Below are 18,852 nucleotides of genomic sequence, written 5' to 3' on the forward strand. Positions count from 1 at the left end.
GATTACCCTCAAGTTCCCCCGGGAGAGCTCCTAGTCAACCTTCAAAACCCCACATTGTCGCACCCATCCTACAGAGATTGAGCTCAAATTCAGAGAGTTGTGATTTTGCGATGATTTGATGAGTTCCCCAACTGGGGTCCGTCCGTAGAGCAGCTGGGCCAACCCTGAGGTCTCTCAGCATCCAGCTCTGTTCTTTTTCTGCCTGACCAGTTCCTGGGTATAAGTCTCAGGCCCGGCCAGTCCGGCTGAGGAGTGTGCAGACACAGGCAGTGCCAATTTGAATCCATCGCCAGTCCACACGGCCCTGGGCATCAGCGGTCAATGCCCGCACATAGGACTGCTTGGCCTTGCACTCAGACACCCAGTGCCCCCCGGTCCACACCCCGGCGGCAGCCCCTCCACCTACCCCTGAGCCACCTTCTTCAGAGTTATCGGCCTTGAAGCAGGTGACAAAGAAGTGTTGGCGGAGGGAACTGCCGCCAGCTGCAGGCACCTCGCCCAACACCTCCACCTCGAGCACAACCAAGTCCACAGCGGTCCGGGGGTCTGTCACCCAGCCAGTGACTGCATTGCACACGGCCAGCTCACCCTGATGACTCGCCGGTGAAGTATCGCTGACCCCTCGCTGGCTGCGGTTGGCCCGGGTGCCTGCTGACTCCCAAAAGGCCCCAGTCTCCAGCAGGAAGAGCAGAGGGGCCCGGCAGCGGCACCCCTAGACAGGACCACTCGGGGGAAAAGAAGGTCCCACTTTGTAGTAGGAAAAGGGGACAATGTCAAGGGTGGGGGTTAGGACTCCATTGACACACTGGGGAGGAAGAAAATGAGGGGGATGCAGAGGGAGCCTGGGGGAGCGGGAGCATCTCTCAGAGCACATGGAAACAGGGAAAAGGAGGCTGGGATTAGAGAAGAGGATAAACACTTCAGTGGGGACAGAAGTTTGGAACCCCAGGGGAGGCCTGCCTGCCAGGATTATGGGGAAGCCCTTGCTCTAGAAGTTTGGGGGACTCCATGTACAGGACTTGCATCACACCCAACTTGTAGATTAATAATAAATATTCAACAACTACAGGTCAGGCACTATGGCTCACACCTGTAGTCCCAGCACTTTGGGAGGCTGAGGCGGGTGGATGACTTGAGGTCAGGAGTTCGAGAGCAGCCTGGCCAACACTGTGAAATAACATCTCTACTGATAATACCAAAATTAGCTGGGCGTGGTGCTGCGCTCCTGTAATCCCACCACTTTGGGAGGCCGAGGCGGGCGGATCATGCGCTCAGGGGATCGAGACCTTCCTGGCTAACACGGTGAAACCCCGTCTCTACTAAAAATACAAAAACTTATCTGGGCTTGGTCGCGGGCCCCTGTAGTCCAAGCTACTTGGGAGGCTGAGACAGGAGAATGGAGTGAACCTAGGAGGGGGAGCTTGCAGTGAGCAGAGATTGCGCCACTGCACTCCAGCCTCCACGACAGAGCGAGACTCCATCGCAAAAAAAAAAAAAAAAAAAGAAAGAAAGAAAAGAAAACAGGGTGGAGATGGAGGATGACCTCCAGCTCAGGAGGTGTCCATGGTCTGGCCTTCTGTGGGGAGAAGGAAGGCCACATGATCAGTGTGGCCCAGGTGGCAGGGCCTCAGCCTTCTAAGCTGAGCTCCCTCTTCCTCCCTCTGACGTTGGCACTGGCAGTGCAGGTGGGGCAGAGGGGGGCGCGGCTTGGGGACCTGAATGGGATGAATGGGCCGAGGGGGATGTCATGTCTTTCATCCTCCTTCATCCACTGCCTCTCCCTTCCCCTCCTCCCCCCCTCCCCTCCGTCCATCTGCCTCCCATCCCAGCTAGGACCCATCACCTGGGTAGAAAAGGGGCCTCTGGAAAGGGGGCGGGGCCTTGACTCTCGGGTACCCTGCACTTGAAGAGGAACTCTGGGAAGGGGTTGTTCAGGGATTTGGCCCCTTCCCCATCTGGCTGTATAACCTTCCTGTGCTTTTCTTCCCCTAGCCGGTTGTCCCTCCCTCTCCTGAGATGTCAGGAAAGAGGGGGCCACCTGCGTCCTCCACAGGGGCCCCGAAGCCTGGGGTTCCCAGCCCCAGAGCTCCGAGGTGGAGGAGGTGCTACAGCTCTGGTGACCACTGGTTGTTTCCCAGTCTTCTCCACGCCACCCTTTCCCAGAACCACAGGCTTCCAGAATGTTGTAGGGAAACTGCAAAATCCGCGCCTCCACCAGCCTCTCCCAGCGCCAGGTCAATTTCACACACAGGGAAACTGAAGCCTGCCTCTGAGGGGCAGGGTTTTACCTCCTTTGTGGCAGTTTTGAGGTGAATCAGGGTCTCCCTAGGATTCCAGGTTGTGGACTTTCTCTAAATTGTGGAATGTGGCCAGGCGTGGTGGCTTGAGTCAGGAGCCACAGCAGGAGGATTGCTTGAGCCCAGGAGTTCAAGTGCAGTGGGGAAACATAGGGAGACTTCGTCTTAAAGCAATTTGTTTGGGGCCAGGCGTGGTGTCTCACCCCTATAATCCCAGCACTCTGGGAGGCCAGGGCAGGAATATCACTGGAGGTTGGGAGTTTGAGACCAGTCTGGCCAATGTCGTGAAACTGCATCTCTACTAAAAATACAAAAATTAGCGGGGCACGGTGGCAGGCGCTTGTAATTCCAGTTACTCAGAAGGCTGAGGCAGGAGAGTCACTTGAACCCCGGAGGCAGGCGCTACAGTGAGCCAGGATTGTGCCACTGTACTCCAGCCTGGCCAGACAGACTCAGACTCTATCTCAAAAAAAAAAAAAAAAAAATTGGGCCAGGTGCCGTGGCTCATGCCTGTAATCCCAGCACTTTGGGAGGCCGAGGCAGGCAGATCATAATGTCAGGAGATCAAGACCATCCTGGCTAACACGGGGAAACCCCGTCTCTACTAAAAAATACAACAAATTAGCCAGGCGTGGTGGCGGGCGCCTGTAGTCCCAGCTACTCCGGACGCTGAGGCAGGAGAGTGGTGTGAACCCGGGAGGCGGAGCTTGCAGTGAGCCGAGATTGAGCCACTGCAGTCCAGCCTGGGCGACAAGTGAGACTCCCCCTCAAAAAAAAAAAAATTGATTGGAACATCCTCCAGGATGGAAGACTCTCGGTTCCTTAGAGTTCTACAGGAAGGATGGCAGAGTGCAGTTGCCCAGAGGTGAAGTCCCATCTCTGCCATTTGTTGGCTGTGTGACCGGGCACAAATCATTACTTTCTCTGATCCTGTATTTTACCATCTGTTGCTATTGAGTAATAGTAGTTGACTATTTTCTATTTTTATTTATTTTTATTTTTATTTATTTATTTATTTTTTGAGACGGAGTCAGGCCCTGTCACCCAGGCTGGAGTGCAGTGGTGCGCTCTTGGCTCACTGCATCTCTGCTTCCTGGGTTCAAGCGATTCTCCTGCCTCAGCCTCCTGAGTAGCTGGGACTACAGGCGCGCACCACCACACCCAGCTAATTTTTGTATTTTTTTGGGTAGAGACAGGGATTCACCATGTTGGCCAGGCTGGTCTCAAAGTCCTGACCTCAGGTGATGCACCCACCTTGGCCTCCCAAAGTGCTGGGATTGCAGGCATGAGCCACTGTGCCTGGCCGAACATTTTTTATTTTTATATTATTATTATTATTATTATTATTACTTTTTGAGATGGAGCTTTGTTTTTGTTGCCCAGGCTGAAGCGCAATGGCGGGATCTTGGCTCACTGCAACCTCCGCCTCCTAGGATCAAGAGATTCTCCTGCCTAAGCCTCCCAAGTACCTGGGAGTATAGGCATGCACCACCACGCCCGACGATATTGTGTATTTTTAGTAGAGATGGGGTTTCTCCATGTTGGTCAGGCTGGTCTGGAACCCCTCACCTCAGCTGATCCACCCACCGCAGCCTCCGACAATTACAGGCGTGAGCCACCGCGCCCAGCCGTCCACCCTGTTTTCTACCAGAGTTCTGTACTGTGACTCTGTATAAAATGGTTTGGAAGCTGGACCCACCCTGTGTGTGTGTGGTTGCCCTGAGCCCACAGAAAGACACCTCCAGAGTGCGGATTGAGAAGCCTTTATTGTGGGAGGATCGGGATGTCTGAGGGCTCCAGGAGTCGGGATGGGCTTGGAAGGCTGGGGGGAGGGGCCTTTGAGGAAGAGGAGGCCTGGAAGCGGGGGTCATCACAGGTCAAGGGGTGGTCCTTGGGACCCCCGCAGTCAGTGGTGCTGCGGCGGCAGAGTGCACATTGACAGCTGAGAGCCACGGCGTAGGAGACCACGGGGTTCACGCCGCGCGGGCAGCCAGGGAGCCGGATGGACTCGAAGCGCACATCGCGGTAGTTGCACACCACCTGAGGCAGGGCCGGCAGGACCCCCTGCAGCACGCGGGTCTGGAAGCCGTGTGAGTGGGGGAATGAGCATGTGCCTGGGGCCAGCGCCTCAGCTGAGCTCCCCAGCTGCCCCCACAGGTCTCAGACTCAGGAGTCCCGGAAGCTCTCTGTTCCTGCCCTCCCACACCCCATTCCGCAGCCCCTGACCAGAGAGGGAGACCACCCTTCCTCCCACGCTGCCTCTGTGGGTCTGGCCCTGAGGTGGCAGCACCTGCCCCGGCCCCGGGCAGCTCACCATGGTGGGGCAGTAGCCGGCACAGATGGTGGCGTTGACGGTGATGCACACGGGGCAGCCCTCCTTCTCGACAGCCAGGGTGGCATTGATGGGGCGGCACCGTGGCCGAAGCGGCTCCTTGGATGCCCATGTCCCGCCCATGCTCAGCAGCAGCAACAGCAGCAGCCCCTGGGACAAGGACACTGCTTCACCCGGGTATGAGACCGCAGCCCCGAGCCCTGGCCTTCCCATCCCGCGTGGTACACCACCCACAAAGACCCAGAGACCCTTCCCGGCATCTCCTATTCAGGACCCACCACCCCGACACCTGCCTTTCAGAGCCCACCCCACAGCCCAGAGGACCTGAGATACCCCAACATTTCAGATCCCCACCCTCAGGAACTGCCCCACCTGAAGCTTACTGGGGGACACGCTCCTCCAGAAAGAGGCCTCCTTCCACAGCTCACGCTGGTCTGCCCCTTCTCATGCCAGTGATGGCCTGGAAGGAGGTGGAAGGTGCCCAGGGGCCCTGCAGTCTTTCCTGGAACATCTCCATCTTTGGTGCCTGGAAATGTGGATCTACCCTACCTTTGACATGTCTCTCTCTTAGCGGGATATCTTCCGCAAGCACTGGGAATGTGGACATGGAAAGTAAATTGAGTCTCCGTGGGGGAGTGAGACAGGGAGTGAGGGGTGTTGGACGCGGCACGGGAACCTGGCCGGAGTCAGCGGACCCAATTGGCTGCTCTCTCTCTCAGATACAGTTCCCCTTCCTCCCTCCAGGGGGCGCCACGGAACACAGGGCCCTCACTGGCCCTGGGGACTGGGTGACGTCGGGGGAGAGCCTCTTGTGATTGGCTCCATCACCCTGCGTAAGGTCAAAGGCAAGAAAGGACAGGCCCGACACGCGGAGCCATTGTGTCTCTGGCCGATTGCGCCGGCCCTCGGGCCCTCAGGGAGGCGAGGGTGCGAGGGCCTCGAGTTCGAGGCCAACCTGGTCCACATTGGTAGGACAAAAAAAAAAAATTTTTTTTATCGTTCCCTATATAACAACAAACCATACAGGGAGGACGCCTTGATAGGAAGAAATGACATCTTCCTAAGTGTTTTAAAATTACTTCAATGTATCTTTTTTTGGGGGGTGGGAGACCTCCCTGCCTCTCAGCCATGGCGGTTGTCACCTGTGGTAAACAGAATGGCGGGAGCAAGTGGGATGTCCCACTACTCGGGCTGAGGCAGGAGAATCACAGGAACCTAGGAGGTGGAACCTCCTCGCCCAGGAGGGGCGCGGCTTCCGACTTAGTTTCTGCCCAATGAGAGAGGGCCTCCCCGTGACTGTGCTGCCAGGTTAGCCACTTGACCCTGGTGCCCCCAACGAGGGATTCAGCCCGAGCCCCACCTCTCCCTTAGGGACCTCCGCCCACTCTACTCTCAAGCCAGGATGCCCGGAGCGGTCCCCGGAAATGCGTGTGCTTCAGGTGATTTAACTGATTATTGAATAGGCCCGCAGGAGGTGTGTCCTGCCCCCGAGGCCGCAGCCTCGGAGGACATTATCTGGACTTAGTCCCTTCCCCGCGATGCCATCAAGCTGGACAATTTTAAGGTCTGTTTCTTTCCCAATGTAGGGTATAGGTTGGCACAGGGAAGAGGGCTAGAAACCTGACTTGAGCTCCCCGCCCAGGGCTGAAGTGTGCAGCATCTTGATCACTTCTCATTCAACCTTGCTTATACTCCCCGTGTGATCGGTAGCTCTTCATCTCAAAACAGAATATTCTAAGCCAACCCCTGCCTGCTCTCACCAAGTAAGATTTCTCATTTGAACCCCAGCTCCCAGATACTTAAAGGCCTTCCGTAGACCATGTCCTCAAGGTCCCCTGGCGATCTGCTTGCATGTTCCAGTTTCTCTCCTCCCCCATGCACATCGTGAAATGTGCCCTCCCACTCCCCAGGATGAGCAAGGTGGTGTCCTCTGTGACTGAGCAGTCAGCAACTTAACACCAAAGGTCACCAATGATCAAATCCATGAGAATTGATCCGAGGAGTTATGTATTAGGGCTATGAAAGAGAAAACACTCAGTAAATAGTGGCTATTATTATTATCATCATCATCATGATTACCCTCAAGTTCCCCCGGGAGAGCTCCTAGTCAACCTTCAAAACCCCACATTGTCGCACCCATCCTACAGAGATTGAGCTCAAATTCAGAGAGTTGTGATTTTGCGATGATTTGATGAGTTCCCCAACTGGGGTCCGTCCGTAGAGCAGCTGGGCCAACCCTGAGGTCTCTCAGCATCCAGCTCTGTTCTTTTTCTGCCTGACCAGTTCCTGGGTATAAGTCTCAGGCCCGGCCAGTCCAGCTGAGGAGTGTGCAGACACAGGCAGTGCCAATTTGAATCCATCGCCAGTCCACACGGCCCTGGGCATCAGCGGTCAATGCCCGCACATAGGACTGCTTGGCCTTGCACTCAGACACCCAGTGCCCCCCGGTCCACACCCCGGCGGCAGCCCCTCCACCTACCCCGGGCCACCTTCTTCAGAGTTATCGGCCTTGAAGCAGGTGACAAAGAAGTGTTGGCGGAGGGAACTGCCGCCAGCTGCAGGCACCTCGCCCAACACCTCCACCTCGAGCACAACCAAGTCCACAGCGGTCCGGGGGTCTGTCACCCAGCCAGTGACTGCATTGCACACGGCCAGCTCACCCTGATGACTCGCCGGTGAAGTATCGCTGACCCCTCGCTGGCTGCGGTTGGCCCGGGTGCCTGCTGACTCCCAAAAGGCCCCAGTCTCCAGCAGGAAGAGCAGAGGGGCCCGGCAGCGGCACCCCTAGACAGGACCACTCGGGGGAAAAGAAGGTCCCACTTTGTAGTAGGAAAAGGGGACAATGTCAAGGGTGGGGGTTAGGACTCCATTGACACACTGGGGAGGAAGAAAATGAGGGGGATGCAGAGGGAGCCTGGGGGAGCGGGAGCATCTCTCAGAGCACATGGAAACAGGGAAAAGGAGGCTGGGATTAGAGAAGAGGATAAACACTTCAGTGGGGACAGAAGTTTGGAACCCCAGGGGAGGCCTGCCTGCCAGGATTATGGGGAAGCCCTTGCTCTAGAAGTTTGGGGGACTCCATGTACAGGACTTGCATCACACCCAACTTGTAGATTAATAATAAATATTCAACAACTACAGGTCAGGCACTATGGCTCACACCTGTAGTCCCAGCACTTTGGGAGGCTGAGGCGGGTGGATGACTTGAGGTCAGGAGTTCGAGAGCAGCCTGGCCAACACTGTGAAATAACATCTCTACTGATAATACCAAAATTAGCTGGGCGTGGTGCTGCGCTCCTGTAATCCCACCACTTTGGGAGGCCGAGGCGGGCGGATCATGCGCTCAGGGGATCGAGACCTTCCTGGCTAACACGGTGAAACCCCGTCTCTACTAAAAATACAAAAACTTATCTGGGCTTGGTCGCGGGCCCCTGTAGTCCAAGCTACTTGGGAGGCTGAGACAGGAGAATGGAGTGAACCTAGGAGGGGGAGCTTGCAGTGAGCAGAGATTGCGCCACTGCACTCCAGCCTCCACGACAGAGCGAGACTCCATCGCAAAAAAAAAAAAAAAAAAAAGAAAGAAAGAAAAGAAAACAGGGTGGAGATGGAGGATGACCTCCAGCTCAGGAGGTGTCCATGGTCTGGCCTTCTGTGGGGAGAAGGAAGGCCACATGATCAGTGTGGCCCAGGTGGCAGGGCCTCAGCCTTCTAAGCCGAGCTCCCTCTTCCTCCCTCTGACGTTGGCACTGGCAGTGCAGGTGGGGCGGAGGGGGGCGCGGCTTGGGGACCTGAATGGGATGAATGGGCTGAGGGGGATGTCATGTCTTCCATCCTCCTTCATCCACTGCCTCTCCCTTCCCCTCCTCCCCCCCTCCCCTCCGTCCATCTGCCTCCCATCCCAGCTAGGACCCATCACCTGGGTAGAAAAGGGGCCTCTGGAAAGGGGGCGGGGCCTTGACTCTCGGGTACCCTGCACTTGAAGAGGAACTCTGGGAAGGGGTTGTTCAGGGATTTGGCCCCTTCCCCATCTGGCTGTATAACCTTCCTGTGCTTTTCTTCCCCTAGCCGGTTGTCCCTCCCTCTCCTGAGATGTCAGGAAAGAGGGGGCCACCTGCGTCCTCCACAGGGGCCCCGAAGCCTGGGGTTCCCAGCCCCAGAGCTCCGAGGTGGAGGAGGTGCTACAGCTCTGGTGACCACTGGTTGTTTCCCAGTCTTCTCCACGCCACCCTTTCCCAGAACCACAGGCTTCCAGAATGTTGTAGGGAAACTGCAAAATCCGCGCCTCCACCAGCCTCTCCCAGCGCCAGGTCAATTTCACACACAGGGAAACTGAAGCCTGCCTCTGAGGGGCAGGGTTTTACCTCCTTTGTGGCAGTTTTGAGGTGAATCAGGGTCTCCCTAGGATTCCAGGTTGTGGACTTTCTCTAAATTGTGGAATGTGGCCAGGCGTGGTGGCTTGAGTCAGGAGCCACAGCAGGAGGATTGCTTGAGCCCAGGAGTTCAAGTGCAGTGGGGAAACATAGGGAGACTTCGTCTTAAAGCAATTTGTTTGGGGCCAGGCGTGGTGTCTCACCCCTATAATCCCAGCACTCTGGGAGGCCAGGGCAGGAGTATCACTGGAGGTTGGGAGTTTGAGACCAGTCTGGCCAATGTCGTGAAACTGCATCTCTACTAAAAATACAAAAATTAGCGGGGCACGGTGGCAGGCGCTTGTAATTCCAGTTACTCAGAAGGCTGAGGCAGGAGAGTCACTTGAACCCAGGAGGCAGGGGCTACAGTGAGCCAGGATTGTGCCACTGTACTCCAGCCTGGCCAGACAGACTCAGACTCTATCTCAAAAAAAAAAAAAAATTGGGCCAGGTGCCGTGGCTCATGCCTGTAATCCCAGCACTTTGGGAGGCCGAGGCAGGCAGATCATAATGTCAGGAGATCAAGACCATCCTGGCTAACACGGGGAAACCCCGTCTCTACTAAAAAATACAACAAATTAGCCAGGCGTGGTGGCGGGCGCCTGTAGTCCCAGCTACTCCGGACGCTGAGGCAGGAGAGTGGTGTGAACCCGGGAGGCGGAGCTTGCAGTGAGCCGAGATTGAGCCACTGCAGTCCAGCCTGGGCGACAAGTGAGACTCCCCCTCAAAAAAAAAAAAATTGATTGGAACATCCTCCAGGATGGAAGACTCTCGGTTCCTTAGAGTTCTACAGGAAGGATGGCAGAGTGCAGTTGCCCAGAGGTGAAGTCCCATCTCTGCCATTTGTTGGCTGTGTGACCGGGCACAAATCATTACTTTCTCTGATCCTGTATTTTACCATCTGTTGCTATTGAGTAATAGTAGTTGACTATTTTCTATTTTTATTTATTTTTATTTTTATTTATTTATTTATTTTTTGAGACGGAGTCAGGCCCTGTCACCCAGGCTGGAGTGCAGTGGTGCGCTCTTGGCTCACTGCATCTCTGCTTCCTGGGTTCAAGCGATTCTCCTGCCTCAGCCTCCTGAGTAGCTGGGACTACAGGCGCGCACCACCACACCCAGCTAATTTTTGTATTTTTTTAAGTAGAGACAGGGATTCACCATGTTGGCCAGGCTGGTCTCAAAGTCCTGACCTCAGGTGATGCACCCACCTCGGCCTCCCAAAGTGCTGGGATTGCAGGCATGAGCCACTGTGCCCGGCCGAACATTTTTTATTTTTATTTTATTATTATTATTATTTTAAGATGGAACTTTGTTTTTTTGCCCAACCTGAAGTGCAATGGCACGATCTTGGCTCATTGCAACCTTCACCTCCTAGGATCAAGCGATTCTCCTGCCTCAGCCTCCCAAGTAGCTGGCATTATAAGCATGCACCACCACGCCCGAGGATATTTTGTATTTTTACTAGAGATGGGGTTTCTCCATGTTGGTCAGGCTGGTCTGGAACTCCACATCTCCTCTGATCCGCCCACTGTGGCCTCCGACAATGCTGGGATTACAAGTGTGAGCCACCGTGCCCGGCCTTATTTTTATTTTTATTTGTTTTTTGAGACAGAGTCTCACTGTGTTGTCCAGGCGGAAGAGCAGTGGGACGATCTTGGCTCACTGCAATCTCGGCCTCCCGGGTTCAGGCGATTCTCCTGCCTCAGCCTCCCGAGTAGCTGAGATCACAGGCGTGCAGCACCAGGCCTGGCTGATTTGGGTATTATCGGTAGAGATGTTATTTCACAGTGTTGGCCAGGCTGCTCTCGAACTCCTGACCTCAAGTCATCCACCCGCCTCAGCCTCCCAAAGTGCTGGGACTACAGGTGTGAGCCATAGTGCCTAACCTGTAGTTGTTGAGTATTATTAATCTACAACTTGGGTGTGATGCAAGTCCTGTACATGGAGTCCCCCAAACTTCTAGAGCAAGGGCTTCCCCATAATCCTGGCAGGCAGGCCTCCCCTGGGGTTCCAAACTTCTGTCCCCACTGAAGTGTTTATCCTCTTCTCTAATCCCAGCCTCCTTTTCCCTGTTTCCATGTGCTCTGAGAGATGCTCCCGCTCCCCCAGGCTCCCTCTGCATCCCCCTCATTTTCCTCGTCTCCAGTGTGTCAATGGGGTCCTAACCCCGCCCTCGACATTGTCGCCTTTTCCTGCTCCAAATTGGGATCTTGTTTTTCGCTGAGTGGTCCTGTCTAGGGATGCCGCTGCCGGGCCCCCTCTGCTCTTCCTGCTGGAGATTAGGGCCTTTCGGGAGTCAGCAGGCTCCCAGGCCAACCGCAGCCAGCGTGGGGTGAGCAATACCTCACCGGCGAGTCGTCAGGGTGAGGCTGGCCGTCTGTGATGCAGTCACTGGCTGGGTGACAGACCCCCGGACCGCTGTGGACTTGGTTGTGCTCGAGGTGGAGGTGTTGGGCGAGGTGCCTGCAGCTGGCGGCAGTTCCCTCCGCCAACATTTCTTTGTCACCTGCTTCGAGGCCGATAACTCTGAAGAAGGTGGCCCAGGGGTAGGTGGAGGGGCTGCCGCAGGGTGTGGACCGGGGGGCACTGGGTGTCTGAGTGCAAGGCCAAGCAGTCCTATGTGCGGGCATTGACCGCTGATGCCCAGGGCCGTGTGGACTGGCGATGGATTCAAATTGGCACTGCCTGTGTCTGCACACTCCTCAGCCGGACTGGCCGGGCCTGAGACTTATGCCCAGGAACTGATCAGGCAGAAAAAGAATAGAGCTCGATGCTGAGAGACCTCAGTGTTGGCCCAGCTGCTCTAGGGACCCCAGTTGGGGAACTCATCAAATCATCACAAAATCACAACTCTCTGAATTTCAGCTCAATCACTGCAGGATGGGTGCCACCACATGGGGTTTTGAAGGTTGAATAGGAGTTCTCCTGGGGGAACTTGGGGATAATCATGATGATGATGATAATAATAATAGCCACTATTTACTGAGTGTTTACTCTTTCGTAGCCCTAATACATAACTCCTCGGATCAACTCTCATGGATTTGATCATTGGTGACCTTTGGTGTTAAGTTGCTGACTGCTCAGTCACAGAGGACACCACCTTGCTCATCCTGGGGAGTGGGAGGGCACATTTCACGATGTGCATGGGGGAGGAGAGAAACTGGAACATGCAAGCAGATCGCCAGGGGACCTTGAGGACATGGTCTACGGAAGGCCTTTAAGTATCTGGGAGCTGGGGTTCAAATGAGAAATCTTACTTGGTGAGAGCGGGCAGGGGTCGGCTTAGAATATTTTGCTTTGGGATAAAGAGCTACCGATCACACGGGGAGTATAAGCAAGGTTCAATGAGAGGCGATCAGGATGCTGGAGAGTTCAGTCCTGGGCGGGGAGCTCAAGTCAGGTTTCTAGCCCTCTTCCCTGTGCCAACCTATACCCTACATTGGGAAAGAAACAGACCTTAAAATTGTCCAGCTTGATGGCATCGCGGGGAAGGGACTAAGTCCAGATAATGTCCTCCGAGGCTGCGGCCCCGCGGGCAGGACACACCCCCTGCGGGCCTATTCAATAATCAGTTAAATCACCTGAAGCACATGCATTTCCGGGGACCACTCCGGGCATCCTGGCTTGAGGGTAGAGTGGGCGGAGGTCCCTAAGGGAGAGGTGGGGCTCGGGCTGTATCCCTCGTTGGGGGCACCAGGGTCAAGTGGCTAACCTGGCAGCACAGTCACGGGGAGGCCCTCTCTCATTGGGCAGAAGCTAAGTCCGAAGCCGCGCCCCTCCTGGGAGGTTGGACTGTGGTGCAGGAAAGCCTCAAATAGAGGAGGGTTGAGGCTTCAGTCCAGCACTTTGCTCGGGTCACGGCCTCCTCCTGGCTTCCAAGACCCCACCATAGGCAGAGGCAGGCCTTCCTACACCCTACTCCCTGTGCCTCCAGCCTCGACTAGTCCCTAGCACTCGACGACTGAGTCTCTGAGGTCACTTCACCGTGGTCTCCGCCTAACCCTTGGCACTGGACCACTGAGAGGAGAGGGCTGGGGCGCTCCGCTGAGCCACTCCTGCAACCCCCTGGCCTTGTCTACCTCTTGCCCCCCGAAGGGTTAGTGTCGAGCTCACCCCAGCATCCTACAACCTCCTGGTGGCCTTGCCGCCCCCACAACCCCGAGCTTTAAAGCCAGGTACACGAGGCAGGGGACGCACCAAGGATGGAGATGTTCCAGGTAAGACTGCAGGGCCCCTGGGCACCTTCCAGCTCCTTCCAGGCCATCACTGGCATGAGAAGGGGCAGACCAGTGTGAGCTGTGGAAGGAGGCCTCTTTCTGGAGGAGCGTGACCCCCAGTAAGCTTCAGGTGGGGCAGTTCCTGAGGGTGGGGATCTGAAATGTTGGGGTATCTCAGGTCCCTCGGGCTGTGGGGTGGGCTCTGAAAGGCAGGTGTCCGGGTGGTGGTTCCTGAATAGGAGATGCCGGGAAGGGTCTCTGGGTCTTTGTGGTTGGTGTACCACGCGGGATGGGAAGGCCAGGGCTCAGGGCTGTGGTCTCAGACCCGGGTGAAGCAGTGTCCTTGTCCCAGGGGCTGCTGCTGTTGCTGCTGCTGAGCATGGGCGGGACATGGGCAACCAAGGAGCCGCTTCGGCCACGGTGCCGCCCCATCAATGCCACCCTGGCTGTCGAGAAGGAGGGCTGCCCCGTGTGCATCACCGTCAACACCACCATCTGTGCCGGCTACTGCCCCACCATGGTGAGCTGCCCGGGGCCGGGGCAGGTGCTGCCACCTCAGGGCCAGACCCACAGAGGCAGTGGGGGAGGAAGGGTGGTCTGCCTCTCTGGTCAGGGGCTGCGGAATGGGGTGTGGGAGGGCAGGAACAGAGAGCTTCCGGGACTCCTGAGTCTGAGACCTGTGGGGGCAGCTGGGGAGCTCAGCTGAGGCGCTGGCCCCAGGCACATGCTCATTCCCCCACTCACACGGCTTCCAGACCCGCGTGCTGCAGGGGGTCCTGCCGGCCCTGCCTCAGGTGGTGTGCAACTACCGCGATGTGCGCTTCGAGTCCATCCGGCTCCCTGGCTGCCCGCGCGGCGTGAACCCCGTGGTCTCCTACGCCGTGGCTCTCAGCTGTCAATGTGCACTCTGCCGCCGCAGCACCACTGACTGCGGGGGTCCCAAGGACCACCCCTTGACCTGTGATGACCCCCGCTTCCAGGCCTCCTCTTCCTCAAAGGCCCCTCCCCCCAGCCTTCCAAGCCCATCCCGACTCCCGGGGCCCTCAGACACCCCGATCCTCCCACAATAAAGGCTTCTCAATCCGCACTCTGGAGCTGTCTTTCTGTGGGCTCAGGGCAACCACACACACACAGGGTGGGTCCAGCTTCCAAACCATTTTATACAGAGTCACAGTATGAGAACTCTGGTAGAAAACAGGGTGGACGGCTGGGCGCGGTGGCTCACGCCTGTAATTGTCGGAGGCTGCGGTGGGTGGATCAGCTGAGGTGAGGGGTTCCAGACCAGCCTGACCAACATGGAGAAACCCCATCTCTACTAAAAATACAAAATATCGTTGGGCGTGGTGGTGCATGCCTATACTCCCAGGTACTTGGGAGGCTAAGGCAGGAGAATCTCTTGATCCTAGGAGGCGGAGGTTGCAGTGAGCCAAGATCCCGCCATTGCGCTTCAGCCTGGGCAACAAAAACAAAGCTCCATCTCAAAAAGTAATAATAATAATAATAATAATAATAATATAAAAATTGAAAATGTTCAGCCAGGCGCAGTGGCTCATGCCTGCAATCCCAGCACTTTGGGAGGCCGAGGCGGGTGCATCACCTGAGTTCAGGACTTCGAGACCAGCCTGCCCAACATAGTGAAACCCTGTCTCTACTAAAAAAAAAGAAAAATTAGCTGGGTGTGGTGGTGCCCGCCTGTAGTCCCAGCTACTCACGAAGCTGAGGCAGCAGAATCGCTTGAACTCGGGAAGCATAGGTGCAGTGAGCCGAGATCACGCCACTGCACTCCAGCCTGGGTGACAGGGCGAGACTCCGTCTCAAAAATAAATAAATAAATAAAATAAAATAAAAATAAAAATAGAAAATAGTCAACTACTATTACTCAATAGCAACAGATGGTAAAATACAGGCTCAGAGAAATTAATGATTCGTGTCTGGTCACACAGCCAACAAATGGCAGAGATGGGACTTCAACTCTGGGCAACTGCACTCTGCCATCCTTCCTGTAGAACTCTGAGGAACTGAGAGTCTTGCATCTTGGAGGATGTTCCAATCAATTTTTTTTTTTTGAGACGGAGTCTCGCTCTGTTGTTGAGACTGGACTGCAGTGGCGCGATCTCGGCTCACTGCAAGATCCGCCTCCCGGGTTCCTGCCATTCTCCTGCCTCGGCCTCCCAAGTAGCTGAGACTACAGGCGCCCACCAGGACGCCTGGCTAATTTGTTGTATTTTTTAGTAGAGACGGGGTTTCCCGTGTTAGCCAGGATAGTCTTGATCTCCTGACTTTGTGATCCGCCGGTCTCGGCTTCCCAAAGTCCTGGGATTACAGGCATGAACCACTGCGCCAGGCCCAATTTTGTTTGTTTGTTTTGTTTTGTTTTGTTTTGTTGTTTTGGGAAAGGGTGGCATGGAGAAGACTGGGAAACAACCAGTGGTCACCAGAGCTGTAGCACCTCCTTCACCTCTGAGCTCTGGGGCTGGGAACCCCAGGCTTCGGGGGCCACTGTGGAGGACGCAGGTGGCCCCCTCTTTCCTGACATCTCAGGAGAGGGAGCGGCAACCAGTTAGGGGAAGAAAAGAACAGGAAGGTTATACAGCCACATGGGGAAGGGGCCAAATCCCTGAACAACCCCTTCCCAGAGTTCCTCTTCAAGCGCAGGGTACCCAAGAGTCAAGGCCCCGCCCCCTTTCCAGAGGCCCCTTTTCTACTTAGGTGACGGCTCCTGGCTGGGATGGGAGGTAGATGGACCGGGGGGTGGGGGGGGGGGAGGGGAAGGGAGAGGCAGTGGATGAAGGAGAATGGAAAAGATGACATCCCCTTTGGCCCATTCATTCCATTCAGGTCCCCAAGCCCCCACCTGGACTGCCAGTGCCAACCTCAGAGGGTGGAAGAGGGAGCTCGGCTTAGAATGCTGAGGCCCTGCCCCCTGGGCCACACCAATCGTGTGGCATTCCTTCTCCTCTCGGAAGGCCAGACCATGGACACCTCCTGAGCTGGATGTCATCCCCCATCTCCACCCTCTTTTCTTTTTCTTTCTTTTTTTTTTTTTTTTTTTGAGATGGAGTCTCGCTCTGTCGTGCAGGCTGGAGTGCAGTGGCGCGATCTCTGCTCACTGCAACCTCCCGCTCCCAGGTTCACTGCATTCTCCTGCAAGCGCCCGCCACCAAGCCCGGATAACTTTTCGTATTTTTAGTAGAGACGGGGTTTCACCGAGTTATCCAGGATGGTCTCGATCTCCTGACCTCATGATCCGCCTGCCTCGGCCTCCCAAAGTGGTGGGATTACAGGCGTGAGCCACCGCGCCCAGCCGTCCACCCTGTTTTCTACCAGAGTTCTCATACTGTGACTCTGTATAAAATGGTTTGGAAGCTGGACCCACCCTGTGTGTGTGTGGTTGCCCTGAGCCCACAGAAAGACAGCTCCAGAGTGCGGATTGAGAAGCCTTTATTGTGGGAGGATCGGGGTGTCTGAGGGCCCCGGGAGTCGGGATGGGCTTGGAAGGCTGGGGGGAGGGGCCTTTGAGGAAGAGGAGGCCTGGAAGCGGGGGTCATCACAGGTCAAGGGGTGGTCCTTGGGACCCCCGCAGTCAGTGGTGCTGCGGCGGCAGAGTGCACATTGACAGCTGAGAGCCACGGCGTAGGAGACCACGGGGTTCACGCCGCGCGGGCAGCCAGGGAGCCGGATGGACTCGAAGCGCACATCGCGGTAGTTGCATACCACCTGAGGCAGGGCCGGCAGGACCCCCTGCAGCACGCGGGTCTGGAAGCCGTGTGAGTGGGGGAATGAGCATGTGCCTGGGGCCAGCGCCTCAGCTGAGCTCCCCAGCTGCCCCCACAGGTCTCAGACTCAGGAGTCCAGGAAGCCCTCTGTTCCTGCCCTCCCACACCCCATTCCGCAGCCCCTGACCAGAGAGGCAGACCACCCTTCCTCCCCCGCTGCCTCTGTGGGTCTGGCCCTGAGGTGGCAGCACCTGCCCCGGCCCCGGGCAGCTCACCATGGTGGGGCAGTAGCCGGCACAGATGGTGGTGTTGACGGTGATGCACACGGGGCAGCCCTCCTTCTCGACAGCCAGGGTGGCATTGATGGGGCGGCACCGTGGCCGAAGCGGCTCCTTGGATGCCCATGTCCCGCCCATGCTCAGCAGCAGCAACAGCAGCAGCCCCTGGGACAAGGACACTGCTTCACCCGGGTCTGAGACCACAGCCCCGAGCCCTGGCCTTCCCATCCTGCGTGGTACACCACCCACAAAGACCCAGAGACCCTTCCCGGCATCTCCTATTCAGGACCCACCACCCCGACACCTGCCTTTCAGAGCCCACCCCACAGCCCGAGGGACCTGAGATACCCCAACATTTCAGATCCCCACCCTCAGGAACTGCCCCACCTGAAAATTACTGGGGGTCACGCTCCTCCAGAAAGAGGCCTCCATCCACAGCTCACACTGGTCTGCCCCTTCTCATGCCAGTGATTGCCTGGAAGGAGCTGGAAGGTGCCCAGGGGCCCTGCAGTCTTACCTGGAACATCTCCATCCTTGGTGCGTCCCCTGCCTCGTGTACCTGGCTTTAAAGCTCGGGGTTGTGGGGGCGGCAAGGCCACCAGGAGGTTGTAGGATGCTGGGGTGAGCTCGACACTAACCCTTCGGGGGGCAAGAGGTAGACAAGGCCAGGGGGTTGCAGGAGTGGCTCAGCGGAGCGCCCCAGCCCTCTCCTCTCAGTGGTCCAGCGCCAAGGGTGAGGCGGAGACCAAGGTGAAGTGACCTCAGAGACTCAGTCGTCGAGTGCTAGGGACTAGTCGAGGCTGGAGGCACAGGGAGTAGGGTGTAGGAAGGCCTGCCTCTGCCTATGGTGGGGTCTTGGAAGCCAGGAGGAGGCCGTGACCCGAGCAAAGTGCTGGACTGAAGCCTCAACCCTCCTCTATTTGAGGCTTTCCTGCACCACAGTGCAACCTCCCAGGAGGGGCGCGGCTTCGGACTTAGCTTCTGCCCAATGAGAGAGGGCCTCCCCGTGACTGTGCTGCCAGGTTAGCCACTTGACCCTGGTGCCCCCAACGAGGGATTCAGCCCGAGCCCCACCTCTCCCTTAGGGACCCCCGCCCACTCTACCCTCAAGCCAGGATGCCCGGAGCGGTCCCCGGAAATGCGTGTGCTTCAGGTGATTTAACTGATTATTGAATAGGCCCGCAGGAGGTGTGTCCTGCCCCCGAGGCCGCAGCCTCGGAGGACATTATCTGGACTTAGTCCCTTCCCCGCGATGCCATCAAGCTGGACAATTTTAAGGTCTGTTTCTTTCCCAATGTAGGGTATAGGTTGGCACAGGGAAGAGGGCTAGAAACCTGACTTGACCTCCCCGCCCAGGGCTGAAGTGTGCAGCATCTTGATCGCTTCTCATTCAACCTTGCTTATAGTCCCCCTGTGATCGGTAGCTCATTCTCTCAAAACAGAATATTCTAAGCCAACCCCTGCCTGCTCTCACCAAGTAAGATTTCTCATTTGAACCCCAGCTCCCAGATACTTAAAGGCCTTCCGTAGACCATGTCCTCAAGGTCCCCTGGCGATCTGCTTGCATGTTCCAGTTTCTCTCCTCCCCCATGCACATCGT

General features: G+C 56.5%; 3 protein-coding genes and 3 pseudogenes across 7 annotated transcripts; 2 read left to right on the forward strand and 4 right to left on the reverse strand.

Moving 5' to 3' along the window:
* Positions 1–208: 208 nt before the first annotated feature.
* Positions 209–1,749, reverse strand: LOC134729579 (neurotrophin-4-like; annotated as a pseudogene).
* Positions 1,750–4,044: 2,295 nt separating this feature from the next.
* Positions 4,045–5,381, reverse strand: LOC117976969 (choriogonadotropin subunit beta variant 2). 3 transcript variants are annotated; one of them, XM_055103538.3, is made up of 3 exons: positions 5,013–5,381; positions 4,612–4,779; positions 4,045–4,376 (listed from the first exon to the last, which is right to left on the reverse strand). In XM_055103538.3, the coding sequence occupies exons 2-3, from the start codon at positions 4,750–4,752 to the stop codon at positions 4,062–4,064; spliced, it is 456 nt and encodes a 151-aa protein (XP_054959513.1). In that variant the 5' UTR covers positions 4,753–4,779; positions 5,013–5,381; the 3' UTR covers positions 4,045–4,061. The 3 variants fall into 3 exon arrangements, with proteins under 3 accessions (XP_054959513.1, XP_054959514.1, XP_034801038.1); XM_055103539.2 differs by having other exon boundaries at positions 4,612–4,783; positions 5,136–5,236; XM_034945147.3 differs by lacking the exon at positions 5,013–5,381 and having other exon boundaries at positions 4,612–4,917.
* Positions 5,382–5,520: 139 nt separating this feature from the next.
* Positions 5,521–14,435, forward strand: LOC100992969 (luteinizing hormone subunit beta). Of its 2 annotated transcripts, XM_003814299.6 has the most exons (4): positions 5,521–5,597; positions 13,137–13,258; positions 13,611–13,778; positions 14,014–14,435. In XM_003814299.6, the coding sequence occupies exons 2-4, from the start codon at positions 13,244–13,246 to the stop codon at positions 14,326–14,328; spliced, it is 498 nt and encodes a 165-aa protein (XP_003814347.2). In that variant the 5' UTR covers positions 5,521–5,597; positions 13,137–13,243; the 3' UTR covers positions 14,329–14,435. The 2 variants fall into 2 exon arrangements, with proteins under 2 accessions (XP_003814347.2, XP_024782501.2); XM_024926733.5 differs by lacking the exons at positions 5,521–5,597; positions 13,137–13,258 and having other exon boundaries at positions 13,518–13,778.
* Positions 6,929–7,882, reverse strand: LOC117976934 (neurotrophin-4-like; annotated as a pseudogene).
* Positions 8,241–11,766, forward strand: LOC117976935 (neurotrophin-4-like; annotated as a pseudogene).
* Positions 14,436–14,529: 94 nt separating the features above from the next.
* On the reverse strand, positions 14,530–18,709 carry LOC117976970 (choriogonadotropin subunit beta 3). Of its 2 annotated transcripts, XM_057300600.2 has the most exons (3): positions 17,770–18,709; positions 17,250–17,417; positions 14,530–17,014 (listed from the first exon to the last, which is right to left on the reverse strand). In XM_057300600.2, the coding sequence occupies exons 1-3, from the start codon at positions 17,782–17,784 to the stop codon at positions 16,700–16,702; spliced, it is 498 nt and encodes a 165-aa protein (XP_057156583.1). In that variant the 5' UTR covers positions 17,785–18,709; the 3' UTR covers positions 14,530–16,699. The 2 variants fall into 2 exon arrangements, with proteins under 2 accessions (XP_057156583.1, XP_034801039.1); XM_034945148.3 differs by lacking the exon at positions 17,770–18,709 and having other exon boundaries at positions 17,250–17,545.
* Between the last annotated feature and the right edge of the window lie 143 nt (positions 18,710–18,852).

Source organism: Pan paniscus, chromosome 20 (genome assembly GCF_029289425.2).
Source record: "Pan paniscus chromosome 20, NHGRI_mPanPan1-v2.0_pri, whole genome shotgun sequence".
Classification (NCBI taxonomy): Eukaryota; Metazoa; Chordata; class Mammalia; order Primates; family Hominidae; genus Pan; species Pan paniscus.

Bases quoted from the DNA above. Each gene is read 5' to 3' on its own strand.
- LOC100992969 (XM_024926733.5), top strand. From the start codon at position 13,548: ATGGGAAGGCCAGGGCTCAGGGCTGTGGTCTCAGACCCGGGTGAAGCA. The intron at 13,779-14,013 runs GTGAGCTGCCCG...CACGGCTTCCAG, and splicing joins CCGGCTACTGCCCCACCATG to ACCCGCGTGCTGCAGGGGGT.
- LOC117976969 (XM_055103539.2), bottom strand. From the start codon at position 5,236: ATGTCCACATTCCCAGTGCTTGCGGAAGATATCCCGCTAAGAGAGAGA. The intron at 4,784-5,135 runs CCAGGAAAGACT...AGTGTCCTTGTC, and splicing joins GCACCAAAGATGGAGATGTT to CCAGGGGCTGCTGCTGTTGC. The intron at 4,377-4,611 runs GTGAGCTGCCCG...CACGGCTTCCAG, and splicing joins CCGGCTACTGCCCCACCATG to ACCCGCGTGCTGCAGGGGGT.
- LOC117976970 (XM_034945148.3), bottom strand. From the start codon at position 17,480: ATGGGAAGGCCAGGGCTCGGGGCTGTGGTCTCAGACCCGGGTGAAGCA. The intron at 17,015-17,249 runs GTGAGCTGCCCG...CACGGCTTCCAG, and splicing joins CCGGCTACTGCCCCACCATG to ACCCGCGTGCTGCAGGGGGT.